Here is a 21,807-nt window from a genome sequence, read left to right as displayed (position 1 = left end):
TATAAACAAGCATGTGTTTGTTTTGGGTTTTTTTTTCCATGTCCACAACTCTAAGAACACACACATCTCAATGATTTCTGTGGCAAACAGAAATGTAGGAGTGACAATAAACAAATAAATTCTAACAGACAACACTTCAGAAATGGATTTAAAATGAATTTAGAGTGACACTGCTAAACCAAAGCAACAATTCACTCAGTACTTGCACTGTCAGTCGTATCCTGAATCAATTTTCACACCGGCCATTTACTTTGGTCCAGACCCTCCCACGTTCCACTCCATGTGTCTCACCTGCACGTTCCTGAGGCGGAAGTAGTCCAGGACCATCCACAGGGCCAGGTGGCAGCAGAAGAACAGGATGGGGCTGACACCAAAAAAGCAGTACACAGCCACAGAGGCCATCAGGCCCAAGGGAAGGCACTCTGTCAGTGGCTCCAGGAGACTGGCAACCACCGTCAGCATGTTGAGCCGCAGCCGTAGCCACCTGAAAGATACAGTCATGATTCAGACACTGTCAGTATGGTGACACACAGCCACCTGAAAGATACAGTCATGATTCAGACACTGTCAGTATGGTGACACACAGCCACCTGAAAGATACAGTCATGATTCAGACACTGTCAGTATGGTGACACACAGCCACCTGAAAGATACAGTGATGATTCAGACACTGTCAGTATGGTGACACACAGCCACCTGAAAGATACAGTGATGATTCAGACACTGTCAGTATGGTGACACACAGTCACCTGAAAGATACACTGATGATTCAGACACTGTCAGTATGGTGACACACAGTCACCTGAAAGATAGTCATGATTCAGACACTGTCAGTATGGTGACACACAGTCACCTGAAAGATACAGTGATGATTCAGACACTGTCAGTATGGTGACACACAGTCACCTGAAAGATGCAGTTATGATTCAGATACTGTCAGTATGGTGACACACAGTCACCTGAAAGATGCAGTTATGATTCAGATACTGTCAGTATGGTGACACACAGTCACCTGAAAGATGCAGTTATGATTCAGATACTGTCAGTATGGTGACACACAGCCGCAGCCACCTGAAAGATAGTCATTCTTCTTCCTCTTCTTCTGCTTCTTCTTTGTTCATGGGCTGCCTCTCCTACGTTCACTTGTATGTACACGAGTGGGCTTTTACGTGTACGACCATTTTTACCCCGCCATGAAGGGAGCCATACTCTGTTTTCGAGGGTGTGCATGCTGGGTATGTTCTTGTTTCCATGACCTACCGAATGCTGACATGGATTACAGGATCTTTAACATGCGTATTTGATCTTCTGCTTGATTATACACACGAAGGGGGTTCAGGCACAAGCTGGTCTGCACATATGTTGACCTTGAGATGGGAAAAATCTCCACCCTTTACCCAGCAGGCGCCGTCACTGAGATTCGAACCCATTATGGAAACAAGAACATACCCAACATGCACACCGCTGAAAACAGAGTATGGCTGCCTACATGGCGGGGTAAATAAACAAAATGGTCATACACGTAAAATGTTACATGTCTGTCTGAGTGTGTATGTGTGAGTGCCTGAAATCTAGACTCAATGACACAGGAAACGAATGATGAGCGCCTAGTGGCAGCTGTCAGTCGGCTCTACCCAGGTAGGCAGCCTGTTGTGCAAATGACCCTGTGTTTTTAAGCACTTAGAGCTTGGTCTCCGACCATGAATAGGTGCAATGTAAGTATCCCTATCATATCAATCAATCAATCAATCGATGCTGAAATCAGATCACATCATTGACAGCCCAGCCTCCCAGCACTTTCCGGGCTGACAGAAGTCTGGCAGCACCCTGCTTGCTTTCAGCACTGCCAGGATTACTGTCTGTGCTACCTTCCCCGTATGTTCCCTCACAACATTTTGTTGGGTTTTAACATCACACACACACACACACACACACACACACTACCCGTCTATTCTTTCACAACACACACACACACACAAAACCAAAAAACCCCATGATGATACAATAAAAGAAACATCCAAATCTTCAGTCTTTTGACCTTTTTCAAGATGAATGACTTATTGTGAAAAATGAAAAGTGAAGTATGATTTTTTGTTGATGTATACTGCTGCTACTAGCCCTCTCTCTGTGTCTCGTTCTCTCAGTGATTCTGACACATTTTGTTAACAACAAAGCCTTAACGGACTCATGCATAATTCCCAATAAACAAACAACACCAACACAAAATCACTGTTAGCAACAAACACACACAAAAAAAGGACTTCCAAAAAAAAAAGAAGAAAAAAAAAAGGACAATACCACCTCCTCAACCCAGGAATGGGCATAGGTAACAACACAAAACAAGACCCAAAAAAAAAAAAAAACCCCAAAACTACTGAAATAACGAAAAAGAAAGTGGACAGAACAAAAATCAAGCTGACAAGCCACGGGCACAATAGCTGAGTGCTTAAAGCATTGGACTTTCAATCTGAGCTCCGACCAGCGCCTGCCAGGTAAAGAGTAGAGATTTTTCCGATCTCCCAGATCAACATATGTGCAGACCTGCTTGTGCCTGAACCCTCTTCGTGTGTATATGCAAGCAGAAGATAAAATACGCACATTAAAGATCATGTAATCCATGTGAGTGTTTGGTGGGTTATGGAAACAAGAACATACCCAGCATGCACACCCCCGAAAACGGAGTATGGCTGCCTACATGGCGGGGTAAAAATGGTCTTACTCGTGTACATATGAGTAAACATGGGAGTTGCAGCCCACGAACGAAGAAGAAGAAACTGACGAGCTCTCACCTGACCATGCGGTCCACAAAGCTACTGATGGAGGAGCAGTTGATGTTTTGCTGGGCAGGGTAAGCCGACAGCACCATCTTGTAACCCCTGGAAAACGAAATGAAACAAAATGTTTTATTCAAATAAAGGCCAAGGCCCCTTACTGAAGGGGTGTGTGACACATGTACATTGAAACATAGCAATTTAACAGTCATACTAAATACCACAGCAACATACCATTTTTTACAGTAGAATGCACAAAATCAAAGTCAAACTAATACTGCTGCAATATACCACACGTCATAAAATGCACTGAAAGGAAAACCCCTGGAAAACACACAGGGAGTCAAGTCGGCTTGGGCCCCTGTGGCTTTTCAGGCTTAACATTAACTCACTCAGTACGGTCAGTCCTCTCTTCTCCTCTGCACAGACCCCTCAGATGTCCAGTGGGTGTCTCAATGACCCAACCTTTAGCTTCTGTCGTCAGAATTGTGGTTTTCTTTGTCAACATTTACCTCTTCAGTATAAGAGCCTTCCGCTTGCAATATTTTGATGGTGGTAATTGGGGTGAAACACTGTTAACGTCGTCTCTTTCGCCGTTCGTATGGAGAGAGTTAAGTCTGCCTCTTAAAGTGTGCTACTTTTCTTCTCTCTCTCTCTCTCTCTCTCAAGCTTCCCTCTAAAATTGTGCTACTTTTCTCTTCTCTCCCAAGTGTGCCTCTTAAATTGTCCTCATCTACATATCTATATAATCTAAACTGTGCAACGTTCCTCTCTTCAGTCTACCTTGTAAATTGTGCTACTTTTCCTCTCTCTCTCTCTCTCTCAGTATAACTCTTAAATTGTGCTACTTTCGCTTTCTCTCTCTCTCTCTCTCTTTCTCTCTCTCTCTGTCTTGTTCTACTTTTCTTTTTTCTCTCTGCAGTGTACCTCTTAACTCCTGCTGCTTTTCTTTTCTCTGTCTCTATCAGGTCTACCTTTTAAACTGTGCTAATTTTTCTTCCTCTATAGCCTATCCCTTAAATTTGCCACTTCCTCTCCTTCTCTCCCTCTTTCTCTTTCACAAGTCTGCCTCAAAAATTGTGCAGTCTCTCTCTGGGATTTGTGTTGCCATGAGCTTGTTTACGTGTGCTGAAATCATGCTACACAAGAGTCCTCCGCTTATCATCTCACAGAATGACTAGCGTCCAGACCATCACTACTTAAGGTCCAGTGGAGGAGGAAGAAGATGGCAAGTGTGGGATTCGATCCCTTGCACTCAGATCCTCTCATTTTTCATGGACGGTTTTGGTGAGGAAAAAGACTCACTTTTCATGGATGGCTTTGGTGAGGAAGACTTACTCTTTTGTGAGGAAGAAGACACTCACTTTTCATGGATGGCTTTGGTGAGGAAGACTTACTCTTTGGTGAGGAAGAAGACACTCACTTTTCATGGATGGCTTTGGTAAGGAAGACTTACTCTTTGGTGAGAAAGAAGACTCGTTTTTCATGGGTGGCTTTGGTGAGGAACACTTCCTCTTTGGTGAGAAAGAAGACTCATTTTTTCATGGATGGCTTTGGCTAGGAACACTTACTCTTTGGTGAGGAAGAAGACTCACTTTTCATGGATGGCTTTGGTGAGGAAGACTTACTCTTTGGTGAGGAAGACTTACTCTTTGGTGAGGAAGAAGATACTCACTTTTCATGGATGGCTTTGGTGAGGAAGAAGTCCTCAGCCAGGAACTGCCCGTACCAGCCCAGGCCGTTCAGCTGGTCCAGCACAGACTTGCGGAACATGTAGGACATCCCCGTCACACAGCAGAACCCCATCAGGCTGAAGGCGATGTAGAACCGTGCCAGGGCACACCCAAAGTACATCTGGAACACGGCCACAGAAATCGCTATAATTTATCAATTTATAGAGCAGAGTGGGTGTAAAACTGTGCCAAAGCACACCCAAAGTACATACGGAACACGGCAGCATAAATCGTTTAACTGATCAATTCATAGAGGAGACAGAATGTAGAATTGTGCCAGCGCACACCCAAAGTACATCTGCAGGGCTTCCTACAGTTGGTTTGCTTAGAGAGTCCTCAGGATTCCTACTCAGGCATTTTAGGGAGTCCTCATGTGGTTCTAGAGAGTCCAGTCGCAGGTAAAAAAAACAACAACATTCTTTCATCCAAATGCATCACACACTGCCTCACATTCAGTTCATATGCACACATAAATACACACTGAATGTGTGAAAGCTGACAGACACACACCCATGCAAACACTCGCAAACACTCTCTCATTCAGAGATAAAGAGAGATACACATGCAGAGAGACAAAGAGAGAGAGAGGGAGAGAGAGAGATACACATGCACAAACACGCAAGAGAGATAGAGGAAGAGAGAGAGAGATACACATGCACACACAGACACACACACATACAGACACACACATCAGCCCCCCCCCCCTGTTTCCCCCCCCCCCAAAACACACATGCACACAATGAGAGAGAGAAAGAGTGAGGGACACTAGTGAACCACTGAAAACGAAAAGCTGTACAAGAACAATTTTAAAAGTTTGTCAATCCCTGTCACAAACGCATTCATTTCCCGGGAGTTGTATGATGACCTGGCTGTAAATTTCTCACAAGTTCTGCACCTAATTACATGTGTGTCTTCGTCGTACTGCAGCCATTTCATTTCTTACTCCCATAAACACTGATAAGTGTGGCTTTTCTTTTTCAGTGATCCATCCCCTTTTGAAGTTGGCTGATTGACGTCGGCTGATTCAGAATCAGCCTTTTCGTCTTGTTTGTATTTTGGAGCATCAAGTCATATAGCGGAGGCATTCTGATTTCGAACTGTGTCACAGAATACTCGACAAGCATGGTTGTAAGCGTACCGGAAATGGACAACAGTTTTCTATAAAGGGAGATAAGTCAAAAGTAATTAACTCTGCAGCAGTCGCCGATTACATGAAGATAAGAAGCCGACCGAAAACTAGTGAAACGAGAAGAAGCGAGCATTGCTGTTTGACTGTAATCATTCACATTTCGATTGACGCCGATTTTGCAGTGCGTCCCGCGGACTCCCAAGATGAAATTGTAGTGCATCCTTTTTCATTTTAGAGAGTCAGAGACGACGCCGATTTTGCAGTGCGTCCCGTGGACTCCCAAGATGAAATTGTAGTGCATCCTTTTTCATTTTAGAGAGTCAGAGACGCACATATGTGTATAAACAGAAGCCCTGATCTGGAACACGCCGACATAAATCGTTAAAATTTATCAATTTTATAGAGTAGAGAGAGCGTAGAACTGTGCCAAGGCACAACCAAAGTACATCTGGAACACAGTGACATAAATCGCTATAATCTATCAATGTAGAGAGTAAGAACATGGCATGGCTGTCATTAAAATTTCTCAATTATAGAGTGGGAACATGGTGACAGAAATCATTAACATTTCTTAACTTATAAAGTAGAGTGAGTGTAAAATCATGCCAAAGCACACCCAAAGTATATCTGAAATGTTTTGACAGAAATAGTTAAAATTCATCAACTTATATAGTGGAGGGAGTGTAAAACCCTGTCAAGGTACATCCAAAATAATCTTGAAGAAGAAATCATTAAAATTCATAAAGAGCAGAGAGAGAGTACAACTCTGGCAAGGCACACACAAAGTACATCTGTAACTTTTTCTACGGTCTCTCTGTGGCCATATGTTGGTTGCTGTGTGCACCTTTTCTATGGCGTCTCTGTGGCCATGTATTTGTTGCTGTGTGTACCTTTTCCATGGTATGTGAACATGTGTGTGGGTTGCAGTGTGCACCTTTTCTATGGCATCTCTGCAGCCATGTATTTGTTGCTGTGTGTACCTTTTCCATGGTATGTGAACGTGTGTGGGTTGCAGTGTTTACCTTTTCCATGGTATGTGAACATGTGTGAGTTGCAGTGTGCACCTTTTCTATGGTCTCCCTGTGAGCATGTGTTTAATTATGAGGGCGTTTGGTTTTGGCTATTGTGTGCACCTTTCTATGGTCTCTCTGTAAGCATGTGTTTGATTCAGTGGGTGTGTTGCTCTGGTTGCAGTGTGCACCTTTCCTATGGTCTCTCCGTGGCCATGTGTGGGTTGCTGAGTGCACCTTTCTATGGTCTCTCTCTGTGAGCATGTGTTTAATTAAGTGGGCATGTTGTTGTGGCTGCTGTGTGCACCTTTTCTATGGTCTCTCTGTGAGCATGTGTTTAATTAAGTGGGCATGTTGTTGTGGCTGCTGAGTGCACCTTTTCTATGGTCTCTCTGTGAGCATGTGTTTCATTAAGTGGGCATGTTGTTGTGGCTACTGTGTGCACCTTTTCTATGGTGCTGGCCAGGCCACAGGACTGGATGAAGAAGGGCATCTGGTGAACCAGGGCCACGTTGGGCTGCTGCAGCTTCATCACCATGTCCTCCACTATCTCCGTGGACGCTGCACACATACAGCAGGATGAAAATCACACACACATGTACGCACATGCACCAGAAACACATGCACATGTGTGCACACACATACATACACAACAGAATGAAACACACACACACATGCACATACACACACACACATCTGTCTATCTACCTATCTGTCTGTCTGTCTCTCTGTCTGTCTATATCTTTGTCTGTCTGTCTGTTTGTCTATCTATTTAGCTATCTCTAAACATACCTATATCTATCAATCTACTTAGCTATTGAGCTATCTATACACATTATATATCTTCATCTATCTATCTATCCATCTATCTCTAAACACATCTGTATCTAAATCTATCTACATTGTATCTATCTATCTATCTCTGCATGGTCATGGTGACGTGTATGCATTTGTGTGTTTTCATCAATACCAGTGTTGTTTTTTTGCACCAAGTTCCTGTGTCTATAGATATGTAAGCATGTCCCCTATAGATAGATTATGAGACTTAAGCCCAAATCAAAATCATAATCAGTTTTGTTTCTTTAAAAAATAAATAAAAAATTAATAAAAGGAAAGAAACATTTGTCTTCACCCTTTTAAAACCAAGACCCTTTCATGCATGAATGGCATCTCTTAACACTGTTCTGCCCTAGCCTTTTTCATTGAGTTCCCTACCCCTGCCCAAGTAATTTTTACCCATATGCTGACGCGAGAGGGTACGGTCAGAAAAATGCTAAAAAAATCTTTAAATATGGGTGGATTTTGATCATATTTGGCATTGTTACTCTAAATTACTGTAGTTTTTGTATTGAAGCCTTTAAATGAAGGAAATTTATAATTAGTCATTATGAATTATTTTTTAAATAAAAGAAAACAGAAAAACACACATAAAACATTATTTTTTGCACAATACATCACAACAGATCTAAAGAAAACATGCACTGTCTGAATCATTAGCCACTTCTTCACCTTTCTCTGTACTCAGTTCGATGAAATTATCGTTATTCTACTCCTTTACATCATTCTCCTCCTCATTGTCAGAGTCCATTTGATTTCATTGACAGCCTCGTCCAAAATCAATTTTCATTAAAAACTCATCTTTTTTGGCTCCAAAATCACCCACGCGAAACTCAAATTTCCCTGCATTTCTATTCTTCCGGTTTGGTTTGAATAAGAGTTTCTTCCCTTTAATCACTACCATTACTGAAAGTAGACCAGACAAACGACAAAACTACATCCGCAAGCGACAAATGCAGATCTGCACGGATGTAGGTTTGACGTCCGCGGGCAGAAATGTGTTAGATAAAAAAAACACAGCAAAAAAAAAAACAAAAAAACCCACAAAAAAATGCATCACTGCTTCAAGTATACACATGAAGTTGTTATGACAACAGATGATGGTGTGCGGTGACCCACTGACCTTTGATCCGACTGGAGCTGATCCAGACGTACTCGTACTGTGCTGCCTCGTAACCCTGAACCATGTTCTGCACCATGGGGTTCATGATGTCTGTCCTGCCCTCTGGTCACATAGCACCACATCACGTCACATCACATCGCACCACATCACGTCACACCATATGACATCACACCTGAACCATGTTCTGCACCATGAGGTTCGTGATGTCTGTCCTGCCCTCTGGTCACATAGCACCACATTACATCACACCACATCACATCACACTACACCACATCACATCACACCGCACTACACCACACCGCATCACATCACATCACATCACACCACACCACATCACATCACACCTGAACCATGTTCTGCACCATGGGGTTCATGATGTCTGTCCTGCCCTCTGGTCACATAGCACCACATCACGTCACATCACATCGCACCACATCACGTCACATCATATGACATCACACCTGAACCATGTTCTGCACCATGAGGTTCATGATGTCTGTCCTGCCCTCTGGTCACATAGCACCACATCACATCACATCACACCACACCACACCACACCACACCACACCACGTCACATCACGTCATATCGTATCATGTCACATCACATCACTTCACATCACATCATGTCACATCATATCACTTCATGCCACATCACATCACATACATTACATCATGACACATCACATCATGTCACATAATGTCACATCACATCATGTCACAGCACATAACATCACACACATCACATCACATCACACCTGGACCATGCTCTGCACCATGGGGCTCATGATGTCTGTCCTGCATCACATCACATCACACACATCACATCACACACATCACATCATGTTATACAATATCACACCACATCATATCACACATATCATAACATTACATTACATCACTTCATACCACATCACACTGCAGCATGTCACTTCATACCACATCACATCACACCACACACACTACATCACACCAAACACACACATACACACTACATCACACCAAACACACACACACACACTACATCACACCAAACACACACACACACACACACACACACACACACACACACACACACACACACACACACACATACACACACACATACCACAGAACAGACGGACATCTACTTTGGGGTATTTTTCCTGCAGTCTCTTCACCAGATTGATGGCTGGGTCCTCATCGTCGTGGAAACAGATCAGCAGTTCATACTGCACAGACACACAACATGTTAATTATAACCATCATCATCATCTCTGTCTCTCCCTCTCTCTCTCTCAAGCTTTGAAGACTAGACAAAAATCACAACAAACAGATATAAACTGCGTGGTCAGATAGGTTTGATATTTTCTTCTGTCGCCAGTGTTGGAATCTGTTGCATTGATGGATGAACGAACAAAGTGTTGGGTGGCCTGCTGTTTGCCATGATTTTTCTTCAAGGAAAGAACTTTTTGTTTTGTTTCAATATTTGCATTCACCATTTTCATTCACTTATTCTAAAGCTTTGTTAGGCAATGAAAGTATGCTGACACATTCACCCATCTCAAAAGGACCTCATGGCCAATGACATTAAAGAGGCCAAAGCAGCAAAAGTGTTTTTCTCTCTTTCTCCCAAAATATTGACAGACAGACAGACAGACAGACAGACAGAGACATATTTACATTATATACAAAAAGGAACATCAATCTTAGCCATACTGTGTGTCACTCTTCCCCACAGAGACCCCCAACCCATCCCACCCCACCCACCCACCCACATCCACAGCCCACAATACCTTGGGGTAGTTGACAGTGAAGTGACTCTCCAGGTTCTCCTCCAGCAGAGGATCTACCCCCATCAGAGGCTTGACGATGGACACCCCGGGTACGTCGTCACCTAGCACCGCACGGTCACTCTTCTTGTGCAGGAACAGGTGGCTGCAAGAATCAATCAACAATCAGGAATCAAGAATATTCAATCCTCTGACACCTGTTGGGGTATACAGGATATAAAGTAACAACACTGGTATCATACACAAACATCTGAAACGCAAACAACAAATAAAACAATGAAACTGGGTGAAAAAAAAAACCCTGAAAAAAAGCCAGCAGTCATATCATCTCAGCTTGCAATCTTTCCTTTTTTGATGAATTTTCCCACTTTCAAACACACTCTCCTCCCTGCATTCAACAAAGTGCAAAAACTAAAAAAAATGATTTTGGATTCAGATATTACTTTAGGATGAACTCATCATGAAGATATGCAAATTTATACACATACACACACAGACATAACTTTTTTCCCCCCAGAATCCTAACAAGGCAATGTGTGTCACATAAATATAGAAAACAATAGAGTACATACACTGGACAAAAAAGTGTGGACCAAATTTAAGATACCATAATCTTTATAATTTTTTTTTTTTTAATTCAGACATTATTGTCTTAGAACAATCACTAAAAAGACAAGCCGATAAAACACCATGCTCTTTCAAAACAAACACTAAAGAAAGACATTAACATGATTAAGACACCACACTCTTTTAAACAAACACTGAGACAACACACTGAGACTCTCTCATACTATATAAACAAAGAGACATTAAGAAACCATACCCTTTTAAACAAACACAAAGGTAACATTAAACATTACAGTTAACATTAAGACACCATACTCTCTGTAAACAAAAAAGACAGTAACATATCACATTCTTTAAACAAACACTAAGGTAAGACATCAAGACATCATATTTTCAAATAAAAAGACACTAAGACATCATACTATCTAAACAAAAAGTAATTGAGGCTCCATGCTCTTTAAACAAAAAAAGGCATTAAGACACCATACTCTTTAAACAAAAGATACTAATTAAGACACAATACTCTTACAAAAAGACGTTAAGACATCATGTTCTTTAAAATAACACTGAGGTACGACAAGTCACCACACTCTTTAAAGAAACACCAAGACATGACAAAAATCTAGATACAATACTCTTTCCGTTTAAACAAATAACTAAGGGGAGACATTAAGGTACCATGCTATCTATATAAAAATACATAAGGACGCCATACCCTTTAAACTAACTTAAAGGTAAGACATTATTAAGGCACTATACTCTTTAAACAAAAAAACCCAAATCATTTTGACACCCATATTCTTTTAAACAAACACTCAGACAGCTCACTCCACTATCCAGTCAGGTTTTCGAACAAGACTGATGACAATCTCCATTTTTGCTGCCCCCCCCATCACTACAGTTTTCGCGAAAGGGCCCCTCCCTTTTCCCCGCTAGTCGTCTCTACCAGCCCACAAATTATGCATTCACCACGGCCAAGATCAGACTGGACGTCTCAACATCCTCCGTGAAAGCTTTAGCGCAATGATATAAACATTGCAGTCTCCTAAAAATCCGCTCCCCTAATTTGTATTCATGGAAAAAGGTTTGAGTGAACAACCTCTGTGTTTAACGTCTGTATATATCACTCCTTTGTGGAGGCGCAAATGGATCTTGCTGGTTAATGACTGTCAGTACGTGTGGACTCCGTTCAGTGTCGCCTGGTGCTGCCTGTCATGTCTTGTTATTTCTTGCATCGTGTTTAGCAGTGAGATAATTACATGGACTAAACACTGCCGGCAATGACATTACAGACAAATGCAAGTGTGTGTGTGTGTGTGTGTGTGTGTGTGTGTGTGTGTGTGTGTGTTTCTCCCTCAGAGTGAATCATGTGAATGTATTAACTACTTCTTCACAAGTGCATTTACTTTCAGAAATTACAATGTACAAATGTGTACTACTGATTTTATCCTTACATGTAGGCATTTATTGGGTGTTATGTGTAATTAAAAAAAAAATTTTTTTAAAGAACTAAAACAAGAACATCACTGAAATAACTATGTATGTGTAATCCATTTTTTGCAACTGTCACAAAATCCAGTTGAAAGGATTAACAGAAAAAATGGCTCCAATAACTGAAGAAGCAGGTTTAAAACAAATGTCTGGAAACGTCTCCAGAAGCCAGTTCCCTGAGATGTCACCAGCCAAAAAAACAACAAAAAAACAAAAAACAAAAACAAACAACAACAACAAAAAACAACCTGGTGGGGTCTACAGAGAAATTAAACTGAGCTGTTACCTGAATCACCTGGTGGGGGTCTACAGAGAAAGGAAACTAACTGAGCCATATATCTTACCTGGTGGGGGTCTGTAGAGAAAATAAACTAACTGAGCTGTTACCTGAATCACCTGGTGGGGGTCTATAGAGAAATAAAACTGAGCTGTTTCCTTTACCTGTTGGGGGTCTATAGGGCAGTTCAACTGCTTGATCTGTTTCCTAAAGCCCCTGGAGGGAGTCTATACTGAAATTAAACTGCTTGAGCTGCCTCCTTAATAACCTGGTGAGGGTCTATAGAGAGATAGAACTAATTGGGCTGCTTCCTAAATCACCTGTTGGAGGTCTATAGAATGGTTAAACTTTTATATAACTCACATATAAACTCTCATGTATCAAATACATCCCCCCCAAAAAACAACAACAACAACAACAACAACAACAACACACACACACACACACACACACACACACACACACACCAATCTTCTTTACCCATCCCCCACCCCACAAAAAAAAAAAGAGAAAGAGAAAGGTCAATCACCCAGTATGAAATAACCACAGAAAAATTTCTCTCCTGTTGTCATCTGGACTCTTGCTAGAATCTTGCTAAATTGAAGGACAGACAGACGGACGGATGGATGGACAGACAGTCAGACAGACTGAACAGCGACAGGACAGACTCAACCCCAGACAAAGGAGAGGAGAATGACAGACAGACAGACAGATGGATGGATGGACAGACAGACATACAGACTGAACAGCGACAGGACAGACTCAACCCCAGACAAAGGAGAGGAGCATGACAGACAGACAGACAGATGGATGGATGGACAGACAGACATACAGACTGAACAGCGACAGGACAGACTCAACCCCAGACAAAGGAGAGGAGCATGACAGACAGACAGACAGATGGATGGATGGATGGACAGACAGACATACAGACTGAACAGCGACAGGACAGACTCAACCCCAGGCAAAGGAGAGGAGCATGACAGACAGACAGACAGATGGATGGATGGACAGACAGACATACAGACTGAACAGTGACAGGACAGACTCAACCCCAGACGAAGGAGAGGAGCATGACAGACAGACAGACAGACAGACAGACGGATGGATGGATGGACAGACAGTCAGACAGACTAAACAGCAACAGGACAGACTCATCCCAAGACGAAGGAGAGGAGAGCATGACAGACAGACAGACAGACAGACGGATGAATGGACAGACAGTCAGACAGACTGAACAGCGACAGGACAGACTCAACCCCAGACAAAGGAGAGGAGCATGACAGACAGACAGACAGATGGATGGATGGACAGACAGACATACAGACTGAACAGCGACAGGACAGACAATCCCAGACAAAGGAGAGGAGCATGACAGACAGACAGACGGATGGATGGATGGATGGACAGACAGACATACAGACTGAACAGCGACAGGACAGACTCAACCCCAGACAAAGGAGAGGAGCATGACAGACAGACAGACAGATGGATGGATGGACAGACAGACATACAGACTGAACAGCGACAGGACAGACTCAACCCCAGACAAAGGAGAGGAGCATGACAGACAGACAGACGGATGGATGGATGGACAGACAGACATACAGACTGAACAGCGACAGGACAGACTCAACCCCAGACGAAGGAGAGGAGCATGACAGACAGACAGACAGACGGATGGATGGACAGACAGTCAGACAGAGAGAACAGCAACAGGACAGACTAACCCCCAGACAAAGGAGAGGAGCACGATCCCCAGCGTGATGACGTACAGCATCACCACCAGGATGCCCAGCACCATCAGCACGTAGGACAACGCCTGCTGGTCCATTACCTCCATCATCTGCAACACCATCCTCACTGTGCAGTCATCAGCATCATCATCATCACCATCGTCATCGTCTCAGTTGTCGTCGTCACCATCACCATCATCATCGTCGTCATCATCACCATCATCATCATCATCATCGTCTTCATCATCAACAACATCCTCACTGTGCAGTCATCAGCTTCATTCTCATCATCATTGTCGTTGTTGTCATCACCATCATTATCATCATCGTCATCATCATAATCATCGTTATCATCATCATTGGCATCATCTTTGTCGTCATTAAAATAATCACCATTATCTTCATCCTTACCACCACCATCATCGTCATCATAATCATAAGTTTCAGTTTCTCAAGGAGGCGTCACTGTGTTCAGACAAATCCATATACTCTACATCACATCTGCTAGGCAGATGACTTTCAACAGCATAGCCCAACCCGCTTGTCAGGCCTTGAGTGCATGCATATCATATTTGTGCAACCATCAGAGTGGATTTCGTTTACAAAATTTGCCAGAGGACAACACTTTTGTTGCTGAGAGTTCATTTTCACTGCGCCGAGTGCATGCTGCACACGGGACCTCGGTTTATCATCCCATCCGATTGACTAGACACTCACTTTGATTCTCCAGTCAAACTTTGCAGAAAGGGCAAGAGTGGGATTCGGACCCAGACCCTCGCAGACACTGCATTGGCAGATAAACGTCTTAACCATTCCGCCACCTTGCTCCCCTCATCATAAATATATGTCCCCACTCATTCCTCACAGACCTTTAACAGCACTTTGATCATCGACTGTTTGATTGACACTGATGCTTATAGTACAGCCGACCGCACAGTACCATGCAATACAATACACTATGCAACACACTCAATCATAGGACTGTGACACTAACCCCCCCCCCCACCCCCCTCTGCCCCCCCTCCTCCCAGCACCACCTGAACTCTACGGTAGGCGAGTGCCTGGGCGCAGATCATTTTGTGTGGGACTGTGTGGCTGAGCACAGGCAAGCGTTACTTTGTGTGTACGTGCTTGTGATTTAATGGATTTCATGTATATTAATGTTAGTTTTCTGATTTTATTGGTGTGATATATGTTGTGAGAGGGTGCGGGCGCACAAGCGTTCATGCATGTGTGTGTGTGTGTGTGTGTGTGTGTGTGTGTGTGTGTGTGTGTATGAGGAATTTTGTTTAATGTCCCGTCACACATATCGGTGACTGAAGATGTGTGTGTATGTGTGTGTGTGTGCATCTTACTTATAAATACGATTTATTTGATGGATGTTCTAATATGCTGGATGTTTTTATTTGTTTACATTGTTGTACAATATGTTATTGTCTTAACGTGTGTGTGTGTGTGTGTGTGTGTGTGTGTGTGCATTTTACATTTATATATATGATCTATTTATTGGATTTTTACATTGTTGTACACTACCTTGACTTTACATGTGTGTGGGTGGGGGTGAGGGTGAGAGTTAATATTTATAGTTTATTTACTTGATGTTTTCTATCAGTATACATTGTTGTGCAATACTTTATTGTCTTAAATGTGTGCGCATGTGTGAGGGGTGGGGGGTTGTTTTAGTCAGCTACTGAGAGTTTTTATCTGACTTGTTTTAGTGTATTGTATGGTACATATGTTCATTTTTATGTTGGTGTCTACAACGAGCCTGTGATTGCACAAGTTAATTTCCATGTGGATTAATAAAGTGTTTTTTAATTTGAATTTGAATACATCATGCATCAATTCCTTCATTAACCTCCCATAACGGACTCTTTTTTTGTAAGTGTATCAGCATGTGATATACATCACACACATATTGTTTTATTCACCTGTAACATCAGCTGTGTCTGGAATTTCATCACCACATCAGCTGTGCATGAAATTTGCCACTTCCAGTGTCATCAATTATCCTATAATTTGTGACATCACCGCAGTTCTAATTACTGAAGCTGTAATCATACACCTGTGACAGCTGTTACGGTAACTGTGCCGTGAAACAGAAGAGAAAGAGGAAAAGGGAGAGAGAGAGAGAGGGAGAGGGGTGAAGGGGTGGAGGGGGTGAGTATTCAAGAGTGTGTGTCTGTGTTGTTGTTACGGTGCAGAAACCACCACCACAGGTATCTAAAATGACTCACTACCCAGTATACAAAACTATGACCACCAGCATGTCGGTGCTGTGCTATGTATCATGTTCTGAAAACACAGCCACCATCGTCGCCACTGGTAATCATGGCAAAACAACAGCAAAACAACAGTGACGAGGACAGCAGCAGCTGCGGCAGCTACAGTAGCATGACCACCATGTGATGAAAAAACAAATACATGACCAAAACCTCTGCACAGATCAGCAACAACCACCACTCTAAACACAACTAAATCCCCATCCTACCACCATCATTCAAAAACAAACAAACAAAAAGAAAGAACATAAAGGAAAGGAACTGAAAAAAAGAAACAGAAGGGGGGTTAAAAAAACAAAAGAAGAAAAAAAAAGAAAGACATGTTTTGACATTAAAAAGAAAAGAAAAAAAAGACAACATAACTTTAAGAAACCATACTTTACACAACATGTTTTGATGTAACCTAAAGGACAACATGTTTTGACATAACCTAAAGGACAACATGTTTTGACGTAACCTTAAGGATAAGGACATATTATGACATAACCTTAAGGACAAGGAAAACATGTTTTGACATAACCTTAAGGACAACATGCTTTGACGTAACCACATGTATTGACTTAACCTTAAGGACAACATGTTTTGACATAACCACATGTTTTGACGTAACCTTAAGGACAACATGTTTTGACGTAACCTTAAAGACAAGGACAACATGTTTTGATGTAAACTTAAGGACAACATGTCATGACATAACCTTAAGGGCAAGGACAACATGTTTTGATGTAACCTTAAGGACAACATGATGTAACCTTAAGGCCAACATGTTTTGAACGGACCATAAGGACAGCAGTACCTTGGAGGTGTTAGGGATGAAGTGGAGGACTGGGAAAGAGAGTCCCTGAAGCTTTAACCCCTCTGAGTCCAGCTGGCACTGGTTCTGCATCAGGCCAACGGCGAGGGACGGTTTTGTAAGCTCAACTTAGGGTTAACTGATGGTCACCGATAAATAATTATGCTGCCAGAGACGTAGAACCTGGTGTGTGTGTGTGTGTGTGTGTGTGTGTGTGTGTGTGTGTGTGTGTGTGTGTGTGTGTGTTTGAATTCAACACTTTGAATTCAGATTGAAATTTTTCCCCTTCCCCCCAAAAAAAATTCAACAGTTAATCAAACAAAGCAATTCTGTGAGCCATGGGCAAGACCTGTGCATCACATTAAGTTTTCAGAATGTTCAGAACCAAACAGGGAATTTTTTTTTTTTTTTTCGCAGTTCAGATAAGAGAGTTAACAAAAATTTTAAAAAATAAAAACTATAGGAGGAAAGTCATAAAATGCACTGGATCTTGTTAAATTACAGAACAGAACTTTCCTTGGAAGTTTCAAACTTGTCTTTAACTATGATTTTTTTTTTTTTTTTTTTTTTAATCTCTGAAAATAATGGTTCAATGGAACAAAAATACTTTCTTACTAACAATGAATGGGGGTGGTTGGGGGTGGGTGGGAGTGAAACAGTTCCAATACAGGTCTCAAATATGGCACAAATAATGCACCAGAATAGTTTTCAATACTTGGGAGTCAGTGTAGGTTGGATATATATATATATATATATATATATCATATATATATATAAAATATGTGTGTGTCCAATATAATGTTATTTTAGTCAGGGCTCATGCAGCATCCACATCCCTGTCCACAGACATGTGGTCCCACCATCAAGAGCTCAAAAGTCTGCAACATAAAACCATCCTCAAAAGCCATGCACAGAACAAGCAGCCAACACCACCTCTGTGTACACATGCACAACAAACAAAACCATGCAGTTAAAGAAGGAACATCACCGTTAAACAGAGTCTACATGTATTCGTATTTGTATTTCTTTTTATCACAACAGATTCCTCTGTGTGAAATTCGGACTGCCCTCCCCAAGGACAGCGTGTCGCTACACTGCAGCACAACCCATTTTTGGTATTTTTTCCTGCATGCAGTTTTATTTGTTCTTCCTATCGAAGTGGATTTTTCTACATAATTTTTCCAGGAACAACCCTTTTGTTGCCAAGGGTTCTTTTACGTGTGCTAAGTGTATGCTGCACACGGGACCTCGGTTAATTATCTCATCTGAATGACTAGCGTCCAGACCACCACTCAAGGTCTAGTGGAGGGGGAGAAAATATCGGCGGCTGAGCCATGATTCAAACCAGCACACTCAGATTCTCTCGCTTCCTAGGCAGACGTGTTATGTCTAGGCCATCACTCCATGCTCACACTCCCACAGTCACACCCACACACACATGCACACACACAAACACACACACACACACACACACAACACACACACAAACAAGCAAACACACACACACACACACACACATGCATGCATACACATATATGCATGCAGACACAGACACATGTGTGTGCATGTGTTGGGTGCTGGGTGTTGTGGTATACTATGTGTATGTGTTATGTGAGATGTTTGTGTTGTGTGATTGCCGCGGAGGTAATCATTATGATTTTAGATTTCTATCATGTTGTTTGTCACACATGAAGACACTCAGCAACACGCCATTAATTCTACGGTCGTGGAAGCTACACTCTGTATCTCTTTTCTAACATTGCGCTGTTGTTGTTTTTTTTCCTCGTTTGCAGGATGTGATGTTTATTTTCTTTGCCTTGACCTTAAAATTAATAATAGAATATTTTCAGCCAGATATAAATTCTACATGGGCCTAATGATACTTGGGGGAACTGATCTTTGCTATGTTAACTGACCTTTTCACATTACTTTGGTTTCTATTTGACTGGATTTGATCAAGAAAATGGCCATTTTGCAGACTGCTGGGATATATGTAAACAACACGACTAATGATTTGGCCTTTAAAAAGTGAGTAAAACAAACGTAAAAAGGTAGTGACTGCTGGCTTAACAAACAATTCACTCAGCTAAGAGGCGGGGGAAGAGACAGAAGGAGACCATGATGGAGAAAGACAAAAGCCCAAAAAAGCAGCAGACAGAACCAGGTGAGAAACAATTAAACTGAGAAGCAGACTAAAGAAAATCAAATCAAATCAAATCCAAGACACTTTATCAATCCGCATTGAAATCAATTGTGCGCCATCACAGACTTGTCATGAACATTAGCATACCATAAAAAGAGGTTAAATGTAGTCAAGTAAAAATTGAAGACTGTCAATATAGTAAAACAACACACACAAGTTTCAAGTTTTAATTATCCTTTCACTCCTATTGATGTATGGAGGATTACTACAAAATAATGTTTTCATGCCCTAAACAAACATTTCCAAATACACAACAATGTCACATAAAAGTTGAGAAAATGCATATGTCTTTTAACTCCAAAAGTGTATCTAGGCAACGTTTGCAAATCTAATCATCTTTCTTACAGCCAAAACGACTTTTTTTTGCCTCCTTTGAGCACATTACAAAAAATAAAAAGCGATTTTGGAGACAAACACAGACACACAAACACACACACATACATTAACACAATAAATTGTTGCGCATAATATGTACAAATAAAAACATCCAACAAATAAATCCATACTTGTAAAATGTACACACATCACAAACACAGACACACACACACACACAACACACACACACACACACTCACACAAATATGCATGCACACACAACAGATATCACGCCAATAAATCAAGATTAAAATTCATGCAATCTTTTTCTTTCAAGAAAAATGAAAACAGCTTTCAAAAACCATTTTTAAAAAAATCACTCACAAACACACACACAGTAACACTTGCCCATGCACACACCCCTCCCCCAACCCCTCTTTCTCTCTCCTCATCCCCTATCACTACTCACCAACCAACATGATGCATGCGCATGCTGAACCACACACTCCAACATGCATGTAAAACATCTGCACTCGTGCACTCACCAGCAAGAGAAGTGCAAAGGGTACGTGCACTGTCAAGGTCCTATCAGTGAGACTGTTGCATGTTTTGACTGAATGCACGAATGGCAATGAGTCAGGCTAGTTGTTGGTGGCACTGACACTGACACAGATTTCCTCAAGAACCCATGAAATCTCGTTATTGTCAGGGATTAAGTTAAAGCCGCATTAACCATGACCATGAATGCACTGAGCTTACTCCTGACGATAAAATCTCAGTCTACACAGTTCCAGTGAGCACTCCCCATTTCTGAGAAAGTTCTATCCACTGCTTGTTCTCTGGCGATATGGACGAATACTCTATTCTTTTTTTTTTTCTTTTTCTTTTTTGCCACTTTTTTTTTTTAGTGGTGGAAAATTAGTTCGCAGTTTGAAAGAACTAAGCACACACAAACACACACACACAGGCACGCGCGCACACAGACACACACACACACTCTTATTTTGTTTGTCTTTTTTACTTGTCTGTCTTTCATTGTCTCTCTCAACTCTCTCTCAGAGTTTTTCAATCTCTCTCTCTCTCTCTCTCTCTCTCTCTCTCTCTCTCTCTCTCTCTCTCTCTCTCTCAAGAACACACACAAGTGTTTTTCAGGAACGTGACTATGTATAACTCTCTATCACGATGACATGCACTTTTCATGATGATAATCCACTCAGAGCCAGGACATGATTTAAATTCACTCTGCGCCACAAACTTGAAAAAGCAAACAGGCACATATATAATATATAATATATATATATATATATATATATATATATATATATATATATATATATCCCAGCTTCATTAATTAATACAAATGTCCCATGTGTCCTCCTTTTCCATACATGGCCAACATCAATTTGCTGATGAATCTGTCGTGGTTGAGGCATGCTAAGCGCAAATGTTTATGCTCCCATAAATATGATGATAAACCAAACAGGGAAAAGAATTACAAGGATCTCTAAAACGTGACGCATCGCATCCTCTGCATGTGTGTGTATACACATGAAGGAGGTTCAGGCACCAGCAGTTCTGCACATGTACGTTAACCATGCAGATCAGAAAAAAAATCCCCACCCCTCACCTACCAGACGCACCAAAAACAGGGATCAAACTCTGATAAATCAGTGTTCTAAACTAGTCGACCATTGCTCTAGAGTCAGAGTACAAGTGCTGAAGAGCACAAGTCATAAGATAAAGCCTCACATCGTTTATGTCCCATTGTTC

At 41.7% G+C, this 21,807-nt stretch overlaps 1 protein-coding gene across 3 annotated transcripts in view; it reads right to left on the bottom strand.

The window, feature by feature from the left end:
• The window catches only part of LOC143282091 (ceramide glucosyltransferase-like), an 85,450-nt gene that overhangs the window by 11,133 nt on the left and 52,510 nt on the right, over positions 1 to 21,807 (bottom strand). For 2 of the 3 annotated variants that reach the window (XM_076587575.1, XM_076587574.1), the window contains exons 3-11: positions 17,523 to 18,397; positions 14,439 to 14,554; positions 10,377 to 10,518; positions 9,710 to 9,812; positions 8,604 to 8,705; positions 7,089 to 7,204; positions 4,447 to 4,625; positions 2,790 to 2,876; positions 292 to 484 (exon numbers count right to left, since the gene is read on the bottom strand). In XM_076587575.1, the coding sequence (XP_076443690.1) occupies positions 292 to 484; positions 2,790 to 2,876; positions 4,447 to 4,625; positions 7,089 to 7,204; positions 8,604 to 8,705; positions 9,710 to 9,812; positions 10,377 to 10,518; positions 14,439 to 14,554; positions 17,523 to 17,612 (1,128 nt within the window). In that variant the 5' untranslated portion in view covers positions 17,613 to 18,397. The remainder of the gene's footprint in view (positions 1 to 291; positions 485 to 2,789; positions 2,877 to 4,446; positions 4,626 to 7,088; positions 7,205 to 8,603; positions 8,706 to 9,709; positions 9,813 to 10,376; positions 10,519 to 14,438; positions 14,555 to 17,522; positions 18,398 to 21,807) is intronic. The other variant, XM_076587576.1, reaches the window with a different exon arrangement.

This window comes from Babylonia areolata, chromosome 5, assembly GCF_041734735.1.
Source record: "Babylonia areolata isolate BAREFJ2019XMU chromosome 5, ASM4173473v1, whole genome shotgun sequence".
Lineage (NCBI taxonomy): Eukaryota > Metazoa > Mollusca > Gastropoda > Neogastropoda > Buccinidae > Babylonia > Babylonia areolata.
Note: the sequence above shows the minus strand (reverse complement) of the source record. Positions and strands in the feature narration are given on the sequence as shown.